This window comes from Vicia villosa, linkage group LG7, assembly GCF_029867415.1.
Source record: "Vicia villosa cultivar HV-30 ecotype Madison, WI linkage group LG7, Vvil1.0, whole genome shotgun sequence".
NCBI classification, from domain to species: Eukaryota; Viridiplantae; Streptophyta; class Magnoliopsida; order Fabales; family Fabaceae; genus Vicia; species Vicia villosa.
This window is the reverse complement of record NC_081186.1, coordinates 87,669,093-87,687,602: the sequence shown is the minus strand read 5'-3', so window position 1 is coordinate 87,687,602 and position 18,510 is coordinate 87,669,093. Positions and strand designations below refer to the sequence as shown.

The 18,510-nt window shown below is 33.9% G+C and overlaps 1 protein-coding gene across 1 annotated transcript; it reads right to left on the bottom strand.

Moving 5' to 3' along the window:
* Nucleotides 1-659: 659 nt before the first annotated feature.
* Nucleotides 660-17,330, bottom strand: LOC131615611 (uncharacterized). Its single transcript, XM_058886750.1, has 31 exons — nt 17,161-17,330; nt 16,972-17,089; nt 15,984-16,067; nt 14,938-15,033; nt 14,732-14,833; nt 14,557-14,625; nt 13,820-13,915; nt 13,639-13,746; nt 12,460-12,573; nt 12,220-12,306; nt 10,692-10,820; nt 10,018-10,216; nt 9,686-9,829; nt 7,668-7,711; nt 7,370-7,453; nt 7,217-7,285; nt 7,030-7,106; nt 6,571-6,640; nt 5,901-6,050; nt 5,596-5,661; nt 5,328-5,472; nt 3,918-3,982; nt 3,764-3,829; nt 3,147-3,240; nt 2,594-2,630; nt 2,435-2,492; nt 2,136-2,246; nt 1,945-2,012; nt 1,550-1,616; nt 1,390-1,458; nt 660-1,087 (listed from the first exon to the last, which is right to left on the bottom strand). Exons 1-31 carry the CDS (start codon nt 17,226-17,228, stop codon nt 1,034-1,036), a joined length of 2,808 nt encoding a protein of 935 aa, XP_058742733.1. The 5' UTR covers nt 17,229-17,330; the 3' UTR covers nt 660-1,033.
* Between the last annotated feature and the right edge of the window lie 1,180 nt (nt 17,331-18,510).

Below are 18,510 nucleotides of genomic sequence, written 5' to 3'. Positions count from 1 at the left end.
ACCGTCATTCACCATTTTTATATTAAAGAACAAATTGGATCTAACAAAAATAATACAAAAATAATTTGCAAATCTATTTATGCTTAGAACCCCTTCACGCCAGTGTGCTTTAACTCACCAATCGAGAAATCTACTTGGAACAAGACAGTACCTTTATATTTCCTCCGTTCCAAATTATAAGACGCTTTGAAGAAAAAATGTATTTCAAATTATAAATCATTTTACATTTCCAAATCCATTGCAAAATTAATATAATTTTTTCTAATATACCCTCTATTATTATTACTCTTCTTTTTTCACACTGTTTTAATTTTACTTTTTTTCACACTGTTTTAATTTTACTTTCTAATGTAATTATTGAAGGACATTTTTATAAAATTGTACATCATTTCATTTCCCTCTATTATTATTATTACTCTTCTTTTTTCACACTGTTTTAATTTTGCTTTCTAATGTAGTTATTGAATGACATTTTTATAAAATTGTACATCATTTCATTTTCCAATAAAATAATAATTATATTTCTTAATTTAGTAATCAACAAAACATAAAAATCTTCTACAGTCAAAAGAAAATTTAATATTCTCTGATATGTAAATTATTTTCACCTATAGATGAATTGCATTGCAATTTATGCAGTTCTAGTTGCCTGTCTGTCATTCTTACATAACATTGTTTATAAAATATAACAATAGTAAATTACAATACAAATAATTTTTGAAAATGGGTAAATTTATCGACATACGATGTTGAATCAAATAAATACTAAACTAAACTAACTGTTAGTGAGTCCTACCATAACATCTTAACTAAGTAAACTTTAGTACGAAGTTTTTCCGACAATGTTGAGATGTATAAGCATAAGCCTTTTTAGAAGTCAAAAGAAAAGATAATATTAATCCTCTATGGTCAAAACAAATTTTCTTGTTCGATGTATATGTTGTCGTGTATGTTGTCGGACTGAAGCAAACTTGTTAAAATTCAATTTGATTGTAGAGGTTGTTTTGCTGAAAGCGGAAGACATGTCTTGTAGCTACTCCTTTATATCTGTATATCTTGATGGAGGACCAAACAGGCTTAATACCACCTGTGAAAACAAGAAGGCAGGAAATGTGAGACATTTCTTGATTAATCATTGTATATACTTTTTTTTATACAGTAACAAGTTCACTGAGAAGCTATGCTATCCTATTCCCAGGTTGAAACATTCCACAAGCCTCAGCAAGGAAATACAGATAAGTGCTAACAAATCACCTACTACTACTACTACTACCACAGGTGGTCAATTACTCGTAAAAGGAAAATGCAGGAGTAAAGCCAATTATATATTGTCACTGAGGAGCTACAGTTATTTATAGAGCCAAACCAAACACCTCAAACAACACTTACTGGTAAAAACACCAGACCATGCAAGAAGCCAATGATAACCAAGGCCAGATACATTTGAAAGTAATACACCTGCAAAGACCATAGAGTTAGTGAGCTACTTAAACTTTTTTCTTTTGCATAGACAATGAAGTGTTGAGGCCAAGGGTGATATATCACAAACCACAAAAATTTCTGATGTTGAGAAGCAAAGGACCAGAACTCCAACTAATTTTGTAAGTGTGATTCCACTGCCAAACCAAGTAAAAAGAAAAGGGTCAATAGATACACAAATAATAAGACCACAGTTCAAATCAATTTATCAAAATGAACTTTAACTTATCCTATGAAAATGTGTACTCGTACCATTCCTCTAGTTTAGGCATAATACGCGAACTACATAGATCTTATCTTAGTGCTGATTAATTAATTTCTTTGAGATTTGACATACATGATCAACTTAGTAATATCCCATGTTACCATGTTTATTTATAGGTCAAATATAAATACTACACTCAGGACCTATGCGGTAAGTGTCATGAAATTTTTATATGCAATGCAACAATATGCATAGCCAACCTGAATACAGAAGCCCCCATGGTACACAATGCTGTCCTTGCTCGTTGGCTCCTATCCCCTGAACTTACCTGTATAAACATGAGAGATATAATGTATAAGATCAATAGTAAACATGCATTTTTTTAATAGGGGGAACAGAAGTAATTTCGATAACAACAGACACCTCAAACAAAATAGAAGATTAAACTAACCATGAATGCATGGGCTATATGCACACAAAATTCCACAGCAATCCCTATTGACATAATCAGGTTTACAACAGACACCGCATTTAGTTGAATACCCAGAATCGCCATTACACCCTGCAACAGTCAGAATCAGAAGTCGTGAGTTTCATTTTGAAACTAAGGTGTTAATTTAACAGAAAAAAGTGCAGCGGAATTTTACAAGAGAGGATCCCTACAAGAATAGAAAGGGAGAAAATAGGATACCTAAAGAAAAGGCAAAAGAAAGACATAACAAAATCCAAAACAATAAAGATTAGTGATACCAAGAGGTCCAGAATTATCATGAGAAGAACAAGTAATATGATTGTTGAACTCCACACGCTGCATTAGGTTGCAAAAAAAAAAATTACACATATACCGAGAGAGAGAAAATTTTGAATTTACTGTAAGCATACAGGGCTAAGTTTGAATAGATTTTCTACCTTGATGTGATGACCAAACAAACAACAAAAACAGCACCTGTTACATATCATTGAAAAGTGTTCAACGTCAAATGAATTTGATTAAAAGAAGACAAATTTAATACAAAAAATTCAGATTACTCAACTAAAAATTGAAAATTTTATGTCAAGGAGAAACAAGAACATGGAGAAACACGAGATGACGTGAATTACATTTTCGATTTCTAATTTTGGCACAAAGAAAAATGTGAAGTGGATGTCAATTAAGTTTTACCTAATGGTGTGGAACCTAAATCCAGATACAAAAATATTTAACAATACAGAAAGCCACAGAATAACAGATGTTGAATGTCATTCTGGAGGCTGAAATAAAGTGCCTTGACGTTTACAAGATAACATAGTAGTCACTCAAAGATCATAAAGGGAAAGGTAAATTTAAAATAGGAATAAACCTTCTTAACAGAAGGACGGTTATCTAGGATCAAAACAAACTGCTGATCTCAAAAAAATACAGTTCATATACAAGTATGCAATCCCATGTGTCAATGTTATTAGACTATTTTGGAATACCAACCCAGTGCTATCGCAATGTTGATCAGGGCTATCTTCCATACATCCAAATATTGTTCAAAGAAGATATAAAATACCGAGTACGGAAATACATCCATCTGCACAGGAGAAGGTAGGTCAGCAGGAAATAGAAATGCATAAAAGTAATAATGTGGGACACTACGCCCATATTTAGTCAATACAAAAATACTTCATGAGGACAAAAAATGAAAAGCATATCCATAATCACATCGCCTACAATTTCGTGAAAAACTTAATATCAAGAAACAAATTCAGGTGATAAGTATGGCAAGTTAACAACTCCAAAACCTCAAGAGACTGAGACTCAACGCTCAAGCAAAAAAAGTATTACATTTCCAAGTTAAGTATCAGACTGGTGAAAGAAAAATATGATACTGTTGTGTAAGAAAAAATCTAAGAACCAACACTATCCCAGGAAATGGCTCATGAATCCAGTTCAGCTCTAACGGAAAGCAGCAATAATTGCAAGGGGGAGAAAACGTTCAATTCCTAAGCTATGCACGTGAAGACCATATCATTAAAAATTGTTTGATCTTATAAAGCAAAAAGCTAAACCAAGAGGCAAAAGACAAAAACTCATGAAGCAATTGAAGTCCAAACCTTTAAAGACGCAGAAATTCTAGAGCAAAACTCCCTTGCAGCTCTTATTGCATTAACATAGTCACCCTAACAAGATTCCAGTTAGATAAAAAATAGTGAATGAAACTTCATGCAGAAGCAAGGAAATAAGATCTTCATTTGTCACTATACATACTTGTCTATTAAGTGGTGTATGATAAGTACGGAATTCAGAAGCTTGTATGACACCACCCTTGTAACCTGAAAGTCAGTTATGAGTAAAATCTTTACATCAGAATTTAAAATTTGAAAAGAAAATGTTACCATATAATGTATAAAACGTATACAAAATATTTTAAAAAGGACAACTTACTAAAACTTTGTGTTTGCTATACAGTATTTTTTGTTAATTAGGCACAGCACATCTAATCTAAATAAAGCTTTTTGCCACGCAGTTAACTCCCCTAACTCAAATTTTAAGTTTTAAACAGTGTTTATCTTTAAACGCCACTCCTATCTTCCACCATTTTTACTAGAAAAGTAGAGGCTTTTACTCCATCTCCATGATGCTTATTGTAGAACCATCAAACTCCGGGGTCATCAATCTTCCCAAACTCTGCAAATGCATATGGATAATCTACAGCCATAGATACTTTAATCATTTTTAACTCTCTAAATTATAATCTTCGTTTTCTCCAGTCTCACTAACTCTCTGTCTCTCCTTTGCTACATCACACTTGCTCACAGTCAATAGTGTCAGAGTTAATTTAATAAATGAAGGCCCTAAGAAGTTATCTAATTTGTTCCTGCCAAATCAAAACAACAATGCTGAACCAAAACAGGTATGGGTCAAAAATGTCTACCAAAGTAATAAAAAATAATAAATATACCAAATTGATAAAATTAAGGTATACCGTGGTGAGAAGTAGATCAAAGAAGGGTAGTAATTGAACCAAGATGCAGACTCATTTGCAATTAGAGGTGGAGCAAAATTGTAAAAATTGGTGGAGAGGAAAGTATGCATAGCATCATAAACTAGAAGAGCATGGACAGTTTGACCAAAGAAAAACCAGGGTTAAAAGAGCTTTTGACAGAGAGTATTAAGTTAGACATCCAACAACATTGATGGCCTTTCTGACAACAACAAATGGTGTCACTGTCTCAAGTCTCCTCTATCAGTGAAAAAAACAGATTAAGAATAAGGTGAGAGAAGTCTCAGAGTGATGACTAGATGGAAGCATGAAATGGATTGGGTAGATATTAAAGTGAGTATAATACAAATATACTTTAAAATTCAGTGTATAATTTCGCAGTTTATGCAGCCTGTGAAAGACTTAGTTCACAGGATATTAAGTTAGGGATTTTGTATCACAACCTGTCACACTAGTCAATATGTGACAGCAACTATAAATATCCCTGTAACAGAATAACTGTACATAATCAGTAATAAACAAATTCAGTTTCTGTCACTATGCTCATACAGAATGTTAAGAGTATTAAAAAAATATATACATGTAAAGGCTTAATTAGAAAACCTTCGCTTACAGCATACACAAGGAGTAGAATAAATTTTGATCTTTAAAGAGAAAGTGGGTTTCTTTCATACCATTGAGATCTACACTGTTGGTGTATGCTCCATGGCCACCCTTTGCACAATCAGCTGATGGCAGTGCATCAAGAAACCAGGGAAGCTTCTCTTTGAACTGTGCTGTAGATGGACGATCATTTACCAAATCCGAGTGACGGAAACACTAGGAATCAACCAAAAGTGTCAGTCCTTTTGCTACTGCACCTTTTCGATTTACAGTTTAAAGTCTCTTGGAAAATAATCTCATATTTAATAAACAAAATAAGTAAAGGGAGAAGTATATTACTGTTGTACAGTCTTTGCACACTCCACCCAACTCACACGGTCCTTCATCTGGGAAACAGCAAGGTGGCTGAACAAGGACAGATATTTACTATTATAATTGTACAGGGAGCAATATCTTATCAGATTAATACTTCAAACAATTGCTGGCAGTTAGAAAAATTAGGCAGGAAAAAGAAAGAAAAAAACATGATGCGGAAACACCTACATATACCATGTGCATGAATATAGTTTCAAAATTTGTAAAGAGAAGAAAAATCAAGCAAGCTGCACACGAATTTTATATCCAAACATATGAGAAGAACAAACCTGATCATCAGGTGGACAATATGAGTCATTTGTGAATTTCCGACAGCAACTAAAAGCTTCAGGTGATATCCATACAAGGAAATCATCAAGCCATGAGGCAGCAGGCTTGGCAATGTAGCTTGACTTCGGTACCAATGATGCTCTAGATATCTGCAGTGTTATGGAGCAAGATATGCAGAATCCATTCATATAAGCTAAGATTAAAAAACGTTGCTAGTACTTATGTAAAAACTAACCATTCAACAATATCTACAAAGTTTAACACACAGGAAGATATGAGGTGTAGCTATGTACAATTCTACATCTTTGTTTGTACTTAAAGGTGACTAAAACTAGAAATCAGGTTCAATTAACAAAGTTGAAGTTTGTGCAAACCACTTCTTATAACACAAGATGAGCAGTTAATGGAGTTGACGAATGGTTGGAAAAATCATTAATGGTTAGCATGATCAAAGGAAAATCAAATCAGGTTAGTAAAAATCAAATGTGGGTAAAGATACAGGTGGTATCGACATCACGGTATATTTCTATTGAACTGTAGAAATGACTGAATAGTTGCTAAAAAGCTAGGCTCAACATATCAATTATATCTGATGAAATTCTTTAAAGAAAATATGGAAATCAGATAAAAGGCTAACAACCACTTTTGAAGAATTTAATCATTGATTACCTCATTTAAAAGAGAATTTGAATCACATTGGCTAATGGAGCATAGCTGGTTTGTATGTTTCGATTCCAAACTGCAGGAAAGAATATCAGGAAAACATCAAAAAATTAGATATAAATTGAAGAGAAAAGAGCATACAACAAAGTTAAAACTGTGTTATTTGCAAATAGACACCACCTTGAACAAGGAATGAAGTGAAATTTCAAGGTGCTGACTACAAAAAGGCATTAAGTTTCCCTTGAAGTTGATTGATACATCCAAGGTTTTTCACACATTGGAGGAAAATAATCACATGGCTAATTTTTTGCCAGTAATTCTATTTCTTTTTTCACCCATCTAAGATTTGCATACTTAAGGCATATTCAATGTGCAAATAGTACAAGTACAACATTTAATGTTATGCTTAAAAGACAATGACATCAATGTATAAAGAAACAGGAACGCCTAAAAAAATTAATCAACCTGTAATTGTAGTCTTTCACAACAAAATACAATGGTGGTCCCACTCTGAGGTACTCAGAAATGTTACTGAAATAACCCTGCAAACAGAACAAATATAACCACTATAAGAGGCCGAATGATAAAGAATAGAACTGAAAGAAGTTGCAAAAAAAAAAAAAAACATATGAAATGAATTAGAAACTTAGACCTGAAGGTAGGAGTCCCGCGGAAGAGCAATCTGTTGCTCAAGACCAGGTTCAATCCTGGTGCATAATGCCTGAATAAAAAAGGATAGAGAAAATGATATTTTCCAAAAAGATATTTCTGAAATTTAATAATTAATCATTTCTAAGTAACTTACAATGCTTGCTAAGGTAAATGCACCAAATATGGCAATGACCAAGATTTTAACAACCCATAGTCCAAGAAATGGTGCGTGAACCTCCTATATTTACAAAATGATAACAGTTAATTTATATATTAAAAGCAAGGAAAAATAGTGTAAGGTTTACGCTGTAATGTGAGTTTGATAGATGTTTTGCCAATTATCACCAACTAGAATGAGAAAATAACAAAACTGAATCATAAAACATGAGTAGCACAATAGTATCGCTTTTTCTTCTTTTTTTTCTGATCACAAGAACAAAATATAATTTCACCTTCATATACCGTGTCAGTAGTCCATCTGTTTCCTGCCTAGTTCCTGCACTTTGATGGTGATATGATTAGAACTATATGCATGCAAGGAGTAAAAAATGTTCAAAATATTCAACTCAACAGAAGCTACAAATAATTCAGGACTACTGCAATAAATAAAAAACTATCCAGCATCCTCCTAAAACTAAAATCTTAATCTGTAGAGGGCCAAGTGATTCATATCCCTAACATGCTTGATGCTCATCATTTGCAAGTTGGTTGGAGTTGAAGCATTGACATAGCACATAACCATATATTTTGGTGAAATTAAATCTCACCATGACAAAAAGGGAAGCAAGTATCAAATTCATAGTCACTTGGTCATGGCGTCTTTGATACCATGGCAAGGACCAATTGATATATGCCTTAACCCTCTAAGCTTTGAAGATATGAATTGTTTAGCTTTGCTTGAACAATCTTAGTCTTGAGGATCTCTAATGTCTTTGCAAAGTTTGTAGAGTTAAGATTAATCTCGATAACATTACACGCTTAATATATTTTCCACAAGTCTTAACCATGCATGATACATCTCATCAAGCAATCCTAGAAAAAATAATGCAACTTACAGAAAACAAATGTTAACACTTACAGAATAAGAAGACATTTGTCTAATATAATTTGGACTACTTCAAAGAAGAATTTTAGAAGAGAAATCTGTGCATAATTCAATGGGCACAGCTCAAGGATGGATGACTCAACAAAAATATCAGCTATATACGACTTATACAGAAGGATTCTCTCTACGAAAAGAACAATTCCCTCAATGCTAAATCATGAAGAACTTACAATGATGAAAAGATGTCACAAGAATATGATGAGGATATGGCATCTTTGATATATAAAATTTAAAGCCCTGTGTATTGCTCTCAGTTTCACAATGAGTGACTCAATTGGCCATTTCACACATATTAAGAAAAATGTATAAATGAAAGAGAGAAGAATGTTTTTACCCAAGTAATGAAAGCAGTGATTTGTAAATGGGTTGTTGCTTTGGGACACTTTTGTTTTCCAAATGGGTCGCTCATTTTAAGACGAAGGGAGTAATGAAAGTATGAAGAAGGATCAAAGTTGACAAAGCTACATCTATCAAGATCTACATAAAGGAAATTCACATCTTATTGGCTTAATGCCTTAATCATTAAGAGCCTAAGTCTTTTGAAGAAACACCAGAATTGATCAGACCAAGAAGAATCTATGTCCAGGTCAAGAGAACATCTACAAAGACTTTGATACTCTAAACTAAAGTAATGTTATTAATCTCTCATCTATGAAAGAAGAACTAGAGCACTGAGGAACCAGTAGAAGAACTATATGCATCTTAACTACATCAGCTTACTCTAGGAAAAGGTCGCACCTTTACAAGAACAGCCATTTCATTGTTTTCTATAAAATAGTGAATTTTCTGTCCCCAGAAGAATGAGAAAAATTTGTGCGCCCAAGTTTATAAATCAAGGCTAATTTGAATTAATATCAAGTTATCACTGTTTTAGAATAGCCAGTGCCAAATTGCATCTGGGATAGCCGTGACAAACTTGAGTTTGGGATAGCCAAGATTAAAACACATACATTGGGACCAGAATTCATCTGGGATAGTTGAGGACAAACTGCATATGGGATAGTGTAGGTCATACTTTATCTGAGATAATTAAAAGCTACCGAAAGAACACAATATTAGGACGAGCTAATCTAAGGCATTTGAGATGGATTGGGGAAGAGGAAAATATAAAGATCATTAACAATGAGAGAACCTGAGAGATAAAGGGCTGGTAAATTTTGGGTATGATGAAGTAGAAGCAAAGGTCTCATGTCATGTATGCATATGAAGAAGGGCATAAATGATCAATTCTTCGAAATTTGGTCATTGAGATCCCAAAGCCATATAAGAAACAACTACCCAAAAACACGTGTGGCATACAGGCTCAAGAGTGGCTGTCATCTCCAACAACAAAAAAACAGTCCATGGTCAAAAGCTCATGCGTACCTTCAGTATGCTCCATAGAGTGTCGGTTCAACTTAATGCATGGGAAGCAGTCAACCCTGTCATCCTTAGCTCTCTCAAAGTCTAATGTAACCAAAGCAACAAAAGCAGTGATTTGTAGAAGAAAATCCAGCAGAACCGCCAAAGCTGTAGAAAATATATCATCAGAAGTTAAAAAAGGCGAAGAAAAAATAAACTTAAAATCACTTGTTAAAGAAGTTGGATTTCCTCCCTCCTTTCAATGTGCATAAACAAAAAATTGAAACGCACTACAAAAACGTCAATTTGGTTTTTTTTGTCCAAAAAGGAAGGACCGGAGAAGAAAACTATTTTACCTGCAATCATCGAGAAAACACGGCATGCAGGCATAGAAACAAATGATCCTACAGCAAATGCTAGAACCTCTGATAAGCTGGCAAGTGTTATGGATGGTCCAACTTCCCCCATTGCATTGCTTATTTGTTCTTCTATTGGTATATCTAAGGGTTGCCGTTTCACAGCATCTACGATTATACACATGTTATCGACACCAACCTAATCAAAGAATGAACAAAGCAAGAAACTTGTAAAACTATAATAAACTGTTGGAATTAGAATCACATTAATATTCATCTTTCCAAGTTGCTGAGGTTCTTTGTACAACAAGTAGAATAGGTTCAATGCATCTTAGGAAATAATGGTAGCTTAATTACTGTTAAGTAAATTGCAGTTGCAATTTATTGTCTTTGTATATAAACTAAAACATCATGCTGAGTGCTTAAACTCAGTTTTGAAAACCCAAGAATGTGATGATTCAAGCGGCAGCAAAGGCTGACTGTATATAACTTCAGTTTAATGGCATGATGGTTCTACAGCATCAACTAAAGTTAAATGACAATGGTCAGAATTTCACATTATTTTTCACAGTTAATTGCAGTTTGTCCATTTGATTTGGATACTATGACATGGACAGTATTTTTCACAGCAGTAATAAAATATAAATGACAATGGTCAAAACAGAAAGACTTACAGCTAAAACCAGAAAAGGTATAACTTCCATTATGATTAGTGTTGATTTTACTCCAAAAGCACTGAAAAATCCAACTGAACCAAGGACTGAAAGCATAACAAGCAGAACTCCCGAAAGACCAAGCAATACCTAAATGTCATAACATTAAGTCAAAGATGAGTGGTTCAAAATAATCATAGTAAAAGCAGCCTTATACCATTTCACACTGCTTGTTCAAAATAATCATAGTAATAGCAGCCTTATACCATTTCACACTGCTTTTAAAAGTTCATGTAATTTCTAGCATCTCTATATGACCACATGAGACAATAACTGAACGAAAATGATACAGTTGTTGATATGTGATGAAACCCACACACATAACAAAACATAGAATAACAGTAATGGAAGAAATAAGGAGGGAATGGATGTACATTTTGTTAAGAGTCTCACGTTAGAAAGGATATGACCTGCAAATTTGTTAATAAATGGGGACAATCTTCACCTTACAAGCTGCTTTTGTAAGGTTGATTTAGGCCCAACCCAAACTCTTAAGATTGTAAGGATTAGTAAAGTTCCGTATAAAAACTTAAGATGGTATCAGAGTTTATCCAAAATTAGTTGGGTCACCTGCTATCAATTTCTGCTATCAGGTTACTCGCCATTTATATACATGTACTAAGCCCAATAGTGTTGTGCGTGAGGAGGTGTGTTAAGAGTCTCGCTTTAGAAAAGATATGGCCTCCAAATATGTTTAACAGAGAAGTAACAGGATAAAACTTCAAGGCTGATTCAGCATGAACAGTAATAAACAAAATTTTAATTCTGACTCAGCATAAAGCAGACAACGGCTCTTACACTTTGGTAATAGGTTTCGCACAAATCATAATTTAGCATTCCATCTTTAGATTAAGGGTGAATGGAGCAATGTAAATTGATCCGACACCATGAGTTTGGACTACAAATCAAGAGGTCTGATTCAGAGGCTAGTTAAGTTGGTCCGCTAGCTGATCCTGAACAGGAATGTGGTATGATACATGGCTATTTGTTCAGCACTTTTTCTCAAGCAAAAATACATCAAGCTTCATATGTGTTTTATTCTTGTATGAAGAATAGAGTTGTATGTTAATCTGAGAATATCACACAGCAGACCTGGAACGGATGTAGGCATATGAAGTTGATGTAATATGACTGTATTCATATTAATATTTTGGTGAAATACTACTTTTTTTCTATTCTAACCAGTTTCATTTGGAATTGTGACGGTTATAGCGAATTTAGATCTACCATCAAAAGAAACATACTAGCTGAGCAGTCAGAAGACAGCTCTAACAAACTACAAGAAGCTTTACTACAATAGTCTAAGTGCACATGTGCACTCTCTTGAGTAATAATTAAGGACATTTTCATCAAGAAGTACAACTTAGCACATATTAGCACTTATAGAAGACATGTATGCATTGAGTACACAAACAATTCAGTATACCAGTGAACAAGAAATGAGAAAAGGACAGTAGGAATTTAGAAACTTATGAGATAAATATGATACCTTGGTCGAGAGGTAGAAAGAAGATATATGATGTGGTGTATCTCCCAGTGTCACTGATATATAGGCAAACATTACAATATAGCTCACCTAAAATTATGTAAGAAATGAACTCAATGTAAATTCGAGTATAGCAAATCGTCAATTCATAAAGCCATAATCAAACTATTCAGTTCATGAGTTTCTATGTAACATAAATCAGTTTTTCATCAGGTTAAGTTGAAAGAAATGGAAAGTTATTACGAGTATTGTAATGACATCAGCAGTGCTTTCTCTCTTTAATTCTTCCTCAATTGAACTTTCCGAAGAGAAAGACAAAGTAAGATTGCTAGATTGCACCATTGGGAGCAATTCCTCCTGCCAAATATAAAATTGGTTCAAAATGTGGTGCAGCTAATGAATGGAAATAGAGGTAGAAAAACTAGAATATCAAGTAACGTGCAAAAGCTAATGTACTCAGGAAACATGCATATCATATAGCCACTTGTACTTCGACATTATAAACGTAAACTTGGTAGATATGCAAGAGGCTGATTGCATGACTCAAACTGGTGACCTGCTATTATACTAAGACACAACAAAAAATTGAAACCATGCCTAAAAATGAGTAGGTATGTGAAATACCACAATACTCTTACACATTTTTGAGACTCTCAGCAAGTATGCCATATATATAATATATTTTGCATTAATATGACACAACATATATTCTTCATACCATATATGTTTTGTTCAAATTCACTACCCCATACAATGTTGCTAAGAATTAAATCATAAACTGGAATGTTTTCATTTACTTCGTGCCAACCCCAATATGTTTAGCATGTTGCTTGCAAATACTCGGGCTTTATCTCAATTCTATGTGGGACTTGAGTTTTTTCCCAATACCCCCCTCACACCCAAGTCAACACTATTGAGTTTGATGTGTGGATATAAATGGTGGGTAGCCCTGAATGGATAGGCTTTGATACCATACTAGGTTTTTATATTAGGTCTAACTTATCCATACAAAACAAATTTATAAGGTGAGGAGTGTAACTCTTTATAAACTTATTTTAGGCCTTATCTCTATCCTATGTGGAACTTGAGTTTTTTTCCAATAATATATATACAGGTTGTACAATACTACATAATAATTTATCTTGGGGATTGAGACATAATAGTTAGGTATATACTTAATTTAGGAAGCTAAATCATACCATGGAATTAAAGGAAATAAAAAAAGAATGAAAGAAAATCTGATGAAAAAAACATGAGATAATAACCTTTTTTCTAACACTAACCAGGAACATAATGATATCATGGATTTATCGAGAGGTGTTGGTAATTGACAATAAAAATTAAAACCAAATGTCAATTTTGTGATATAATATAAGTTACACAAGAACTAATAACTGTGATGACTATATTTAGGAGCCAAACCTTAGCTAACTGGATGAAAGCTTTTTCCCAAGCAGTTGCCTTCCCGTTCTCATCTCCAAATTTTGCGATTGCATTATTGACAGGGTACGTGATAATAAATGCTGAGGCCTAGAATATAGTAATCACTAATCAGCATATATGTAATGCATAAACAGACATCTGCGAAAATGCATGACCTTACCTCAGAATAATTGTTCCCGGAAAACCCTCCCAGGGCAGTAGTTGGTTCAAGGGGAGCCTTAAATGCACTAAAGCATGTTTCTGTAGAAGTGTAATGCTGAAAATGATAAATTCAAATAATCAGAGCAACATATACCCGATATCGAAACATCATAAGGACACTGTTAGAACCCAAAAAGAAAGTGAAGCAGTATTGAATTTAAGGGTGAAACTCCTAACAACCAGGGGAAATATCCTGCTCTGGACCGAAATGAAACTGCTAAAAAGGAAGCAGAGCTTGGTTTCTTATAGATTGAAATGGCAAAAGAATCGACATTGGAATTATCACCGGTGGAAATAGAAGCCACTAATTTGATCCATTAGTGAGAAAAGAACTGCATGACAAACACCAAAGAACAAGCCGACCTCACAATGCAAAAGAAGAAAAAAAATCTTAATTGAGCAGTGCTCAGAAAATGCTAAGACAAAGATACAACAACAAAAAAGTCAAAGCACGCATGAAAACTAAGACCCAAGAGCTTGAGGGAGGTCCAACGGAAATAAGAGTCTGTTGAATGTGAGTAGCAACGATCAAAACACAAAAACAATGATGATACAGAACTTGAAATGAAGCAGGCAGCGACAGCGCAGGCGTAGCCATGGTCTGTAGGGTTGAGTTAAACCAAACCCAAATTTTAAGATTTTTCTCTTATTTTCTAATTGTTATTTTAACAAAGAAAATTGCTTATTGAAGTTTACCTGAAAGCAATACTCGGCGTGTTCGACACCTCCAAAGTTGTCATAATTGTCAGGGTCCATTTGAAAATACTATCAGATAGAAAATTAAAACAAAAAAAAATTAAAATCAACTAAAATCATCTTCAATGTGCCCAATGAAAACAAAGTAAATTAAAAGGGAACTGAATAAGAAAACCTGCAAAATGCTTTGGGTGGCACAGTCATCGCCTAAAGGCTTCAAGCAAATGTCGCTCAGAGATACGAATGAACCAGAATAATTTGCACGAATTCCATCGACCTGTCAGATTAATGAAAGGAAAATTTGTAATAAAGAAAGTCCTGCTACATTGCAAAACCTCCATTCAAAGTATAGCAAGTTGAAAGAACCGAAAAATAAAATACCTTTTCCTGTATTTCGAAAAGCAGTTGAATATTGTCTTCTGTTATGATACTTGGTGGCTTGCCATGCACAGATTCAGGGATTGTGGCTATTATGAGCTGAAAATAAGTAAATAGGATTGCCAACATGAATCATTTTAGATAGAATCATAGCGAGAAATGAAACGAAACACACAAAAAAGAAAATCTTTTTCCTACTAGGTGAGGTCGGCTACATGATCAAACACTACCATAATATCCTATTATGAAATGTCTAATGCTTGAATAAGGGAAACATATTCTTAATATAAGTTCTGGTTATAATCTGTAGACAAAGGTCGCTTTACATTGATGGTGCATAAATTCTACTAATTACTATATTAAGTAATTAATGAAAGAAAATAATAACTGAAAAGTATGAAATCGGCTATACAAATAAGAGAAAGTAATTCTGTAAAATAATGTTGATCTCCCTATCTTAGAATTTGGGATAGCTCTAACCCAACATTACAAAACCAGCTTGTAAGGTGAGAGTTCCCAAGTTTTATAAGCACTACACTGGCAATATCTCTAGGCAATGTGGAACTAAATTCATCCCTTCACACCCAACACAATAAAGGTGTTGGACGTTGCAATGAAAACAACCTAGATGCTGTAATTAGGCGGCTTGGGGCAGACCAAAAATGAAGGCACCCTTAATTTCGCAAATGGATCACTCATAGCTTGCAAGTAAGATCTTAAACCACTATATGGTAATTCCTTTAGAGAATACATTTGCCAACTGAAGCCCAGAAGGATGTCTGTTGTAGCTATAAGACCATCAAAAATGAAGGCACCCTTAATTTCTTGATGAAGGATTAGTCTATCTTTATATGCTTCGTTTTATTATGTTGAACCGGATTGTTAAATGCTAATGGTAGATTTATCGTCACAAAATAGAAACAATAGTAAAGACAAAACATGCAAATGATTTAGCATGCTAGATAGGGGTTTTCTATCCACTTACTCTAGAGTCAGCTTAGGTATAAGTAACAAAAGAAGATAATAGAAATTATAAGCACTACTGAAACCTGTTCGATTCTGTAAAATGGAGCCAGGTGGCTATCAAAAAAGTCTTTCTCTTCTGCTGCCTTACTTCCAGGACCTACCCATAACTGAAATACAAACATGACAAAACAGGTTTAGATAGGAATAAAAGTCGTTACCAAAAATTTAAAAATAAATAGACAGCATTACAGCACAGTCAATACTTTAAGTACTCTGGAAATATTTACAACTATGAACATATATATTACTTTTAGTGTGACTTTTGTTTAATGAGTTGTGTTATTTAGACATGCAAATTTGACATCAATTTGGATGGCTGAGTTGAAACATGTGGTTAAACATGTAATGAGTTGAAATTATAAGAATAAGAAACTATGATTCCTTTTTGCCTTATAGTTAAAATAACTAAATTTCTAAAAAACTGGTTTGTCAGGTGAGGAGATGAGGATTGTCCGCTGGTTATAAACACGTGTTTATGTCATATCTCATCTAACGTGGGACATCTCAACACACTCTCACACCCAAGACTGAACATCTAGAGCCTGGCCCGGTGGCCCAACAGATCTTAGATAAGCCTTGATATAATCTTAGAATTTGGCTTAGGCCTAGCAAAATCCCTACAAAACCGGCTTGAAAGGTGAAGACTATCCACCACTTAAACACATGTTCGAGTCATATCTTATCCAATGTGGAACTTCTCAACATACAGGAATGTATCCTTTATGAAAATAATTTCCTTGTTTTCTAATAAAAGTATAGGTTCAGCAGTGTAAAAATATTTCAATCTGATGTTGTTATGCAAAATGTGCTTACCCTTTGAGCACTTGTTCCAAAACCCATACAAACATGTTTAAGAGGAACCAAGGTAATAGTGTAATACTAACAGACGAGAATGGAAAATAACACATTATTCTGCCAGCGGTAACAGGCTAGAAAACTTAAACATATAGCAGTTACATGGGAAAAAACTAGATTGCTCTTTGTGGAGATGCTATAGATGAAACATGATACCTTTTCAGGTTGTGTTTCCACCTTGAAACGAAGCAAACCCAAACAAAGCAAAAGAACAATTGCTAATGAGGAACAAAGGACAATACTGGGCTTTCTAGCAGCCCATCTTCCATAAGTTCTGGATACAAAAACAAAATATTAATCAATGATTATGAAATTGTAAACCTAGCAAGTGCTAAAGCTACAGACCTGTAAAATCTAGACAAACATCCTTGAACATAAGACAATTGCATTGCATTCTGCTTGTGCGGATCCATCACTTCCACCTTTTGTTTGTCAAAACAAAGTCAACGTTATGATAGAGTAATAAATATAAATAATACTAAGCATACATCTGCTTTAAATATAGCATATTATACAGCAAGTAAGTCATTTAATTCTAGCACATCATGAATAAAACAAAAGAGGCTAATTAAAAAACAAAAGAGGCTAATACAAAACAAAGGCTGGTAATGGATAAGAAAACATAATGGCATTAGTTTATTTATTAAAAAAATATACTACCAAAAAAACATTACAATTTAAGCATTAATAATATGTTGAAATAGAACAACAAAAAATTGATAGTCCGACAGAATTTGAATATGGATATGGATATGGATATCTAATTCGCCAACTGGGTTTACAAAAGCATATATGTAGCCTATGATTAGATGATTAGGAGGTGAGGAAACAATAACCAAGTTCCACTGCCTAATAAAGCATGATATGTAATCTTCACGGAACCATTGAGGGCTTGATAAAATTGGTAAGACATCTGCCAGAGTGAGAATTGTAGGATGAAGCCTTGGTTTAAATATGCTAAATTTTGGGAGAATTTACGTCGAATCGGTTGAAATTATCTAAAAGAAGGATAATGAAATGCACCATTTAAAGCCATTGATAAATGAACCACTTTTGAGTATTGTGTTCTTGTCGGAGGAAACTTGATATCTTGAAAGAGTAAGAAATAAAATGTAGTTGCAAGGTCCAGGGCTGAGGAAGAATAGAGTCATGGCACTTGTAACATGTGAATTCATTTGGTTGAAGCAATTACTCAGTGTTAGATCTCTTCAATTTTGTAACTGTTATTATATTATTATGAGTGGTTAGTGAGAAATTATTAGGAGCATTAGCGGGTAATTATTATTATTATTACGAGCAATTATGTTTTATTAATTCTGAGTGTTCGTTGGGTGCATTTGGTTTATATGCTCCCGGTTAAGGGGAAGTGTTGATAATGATATTTAAGTATTTTTTAAATAATATAGGAACAATTTGTAAATATTATCTAGAATTTATATGATGATACAAGGTTTCTGCATGTCTCTTGCTTCCTCTTATTTTCTTTCTTTCAGTAGAAGCTATAGCCTATTAGCTGGTAAGGATCAAAGCACTTAACAAAGGTTTATATTCGCTTCAAGTCGTACGCAATTTGTCAACAATAGTAATCTACAAGAACCATTATAAACCCTTGTTGAGGCTTTTGGCACACTTTAGCTTTGGTATAGGGAAGTCTCCTCTTCCCTGGACATTTTTCCTATTAAGAGTTTAAAGAAG

Bases quoted from the DNA above. Each gene is read 5' to 3' on its own strand.
- LOC131615611 (XM_058886750.1), bottom strand. From the start codon at position 17,228: ATGGATCCGCACAAGCAGAATGCAATGCAATTGTCTTATGTTCAAGGA. The intron at 15,034-15,983 runs GTTTCAGTAGTG...ACTTATTTTCAG, and splicing joins CATTTTACAGAATCGAACAG to CTCATAATAGCCACAATCCC. The intron at 7,454-7,667 runs GTGAAATTATAT...TTGTAAATATAG, and splicing joins TACTGACACGGTATATGAAG to GAGGTTCACGCACCATTTCT.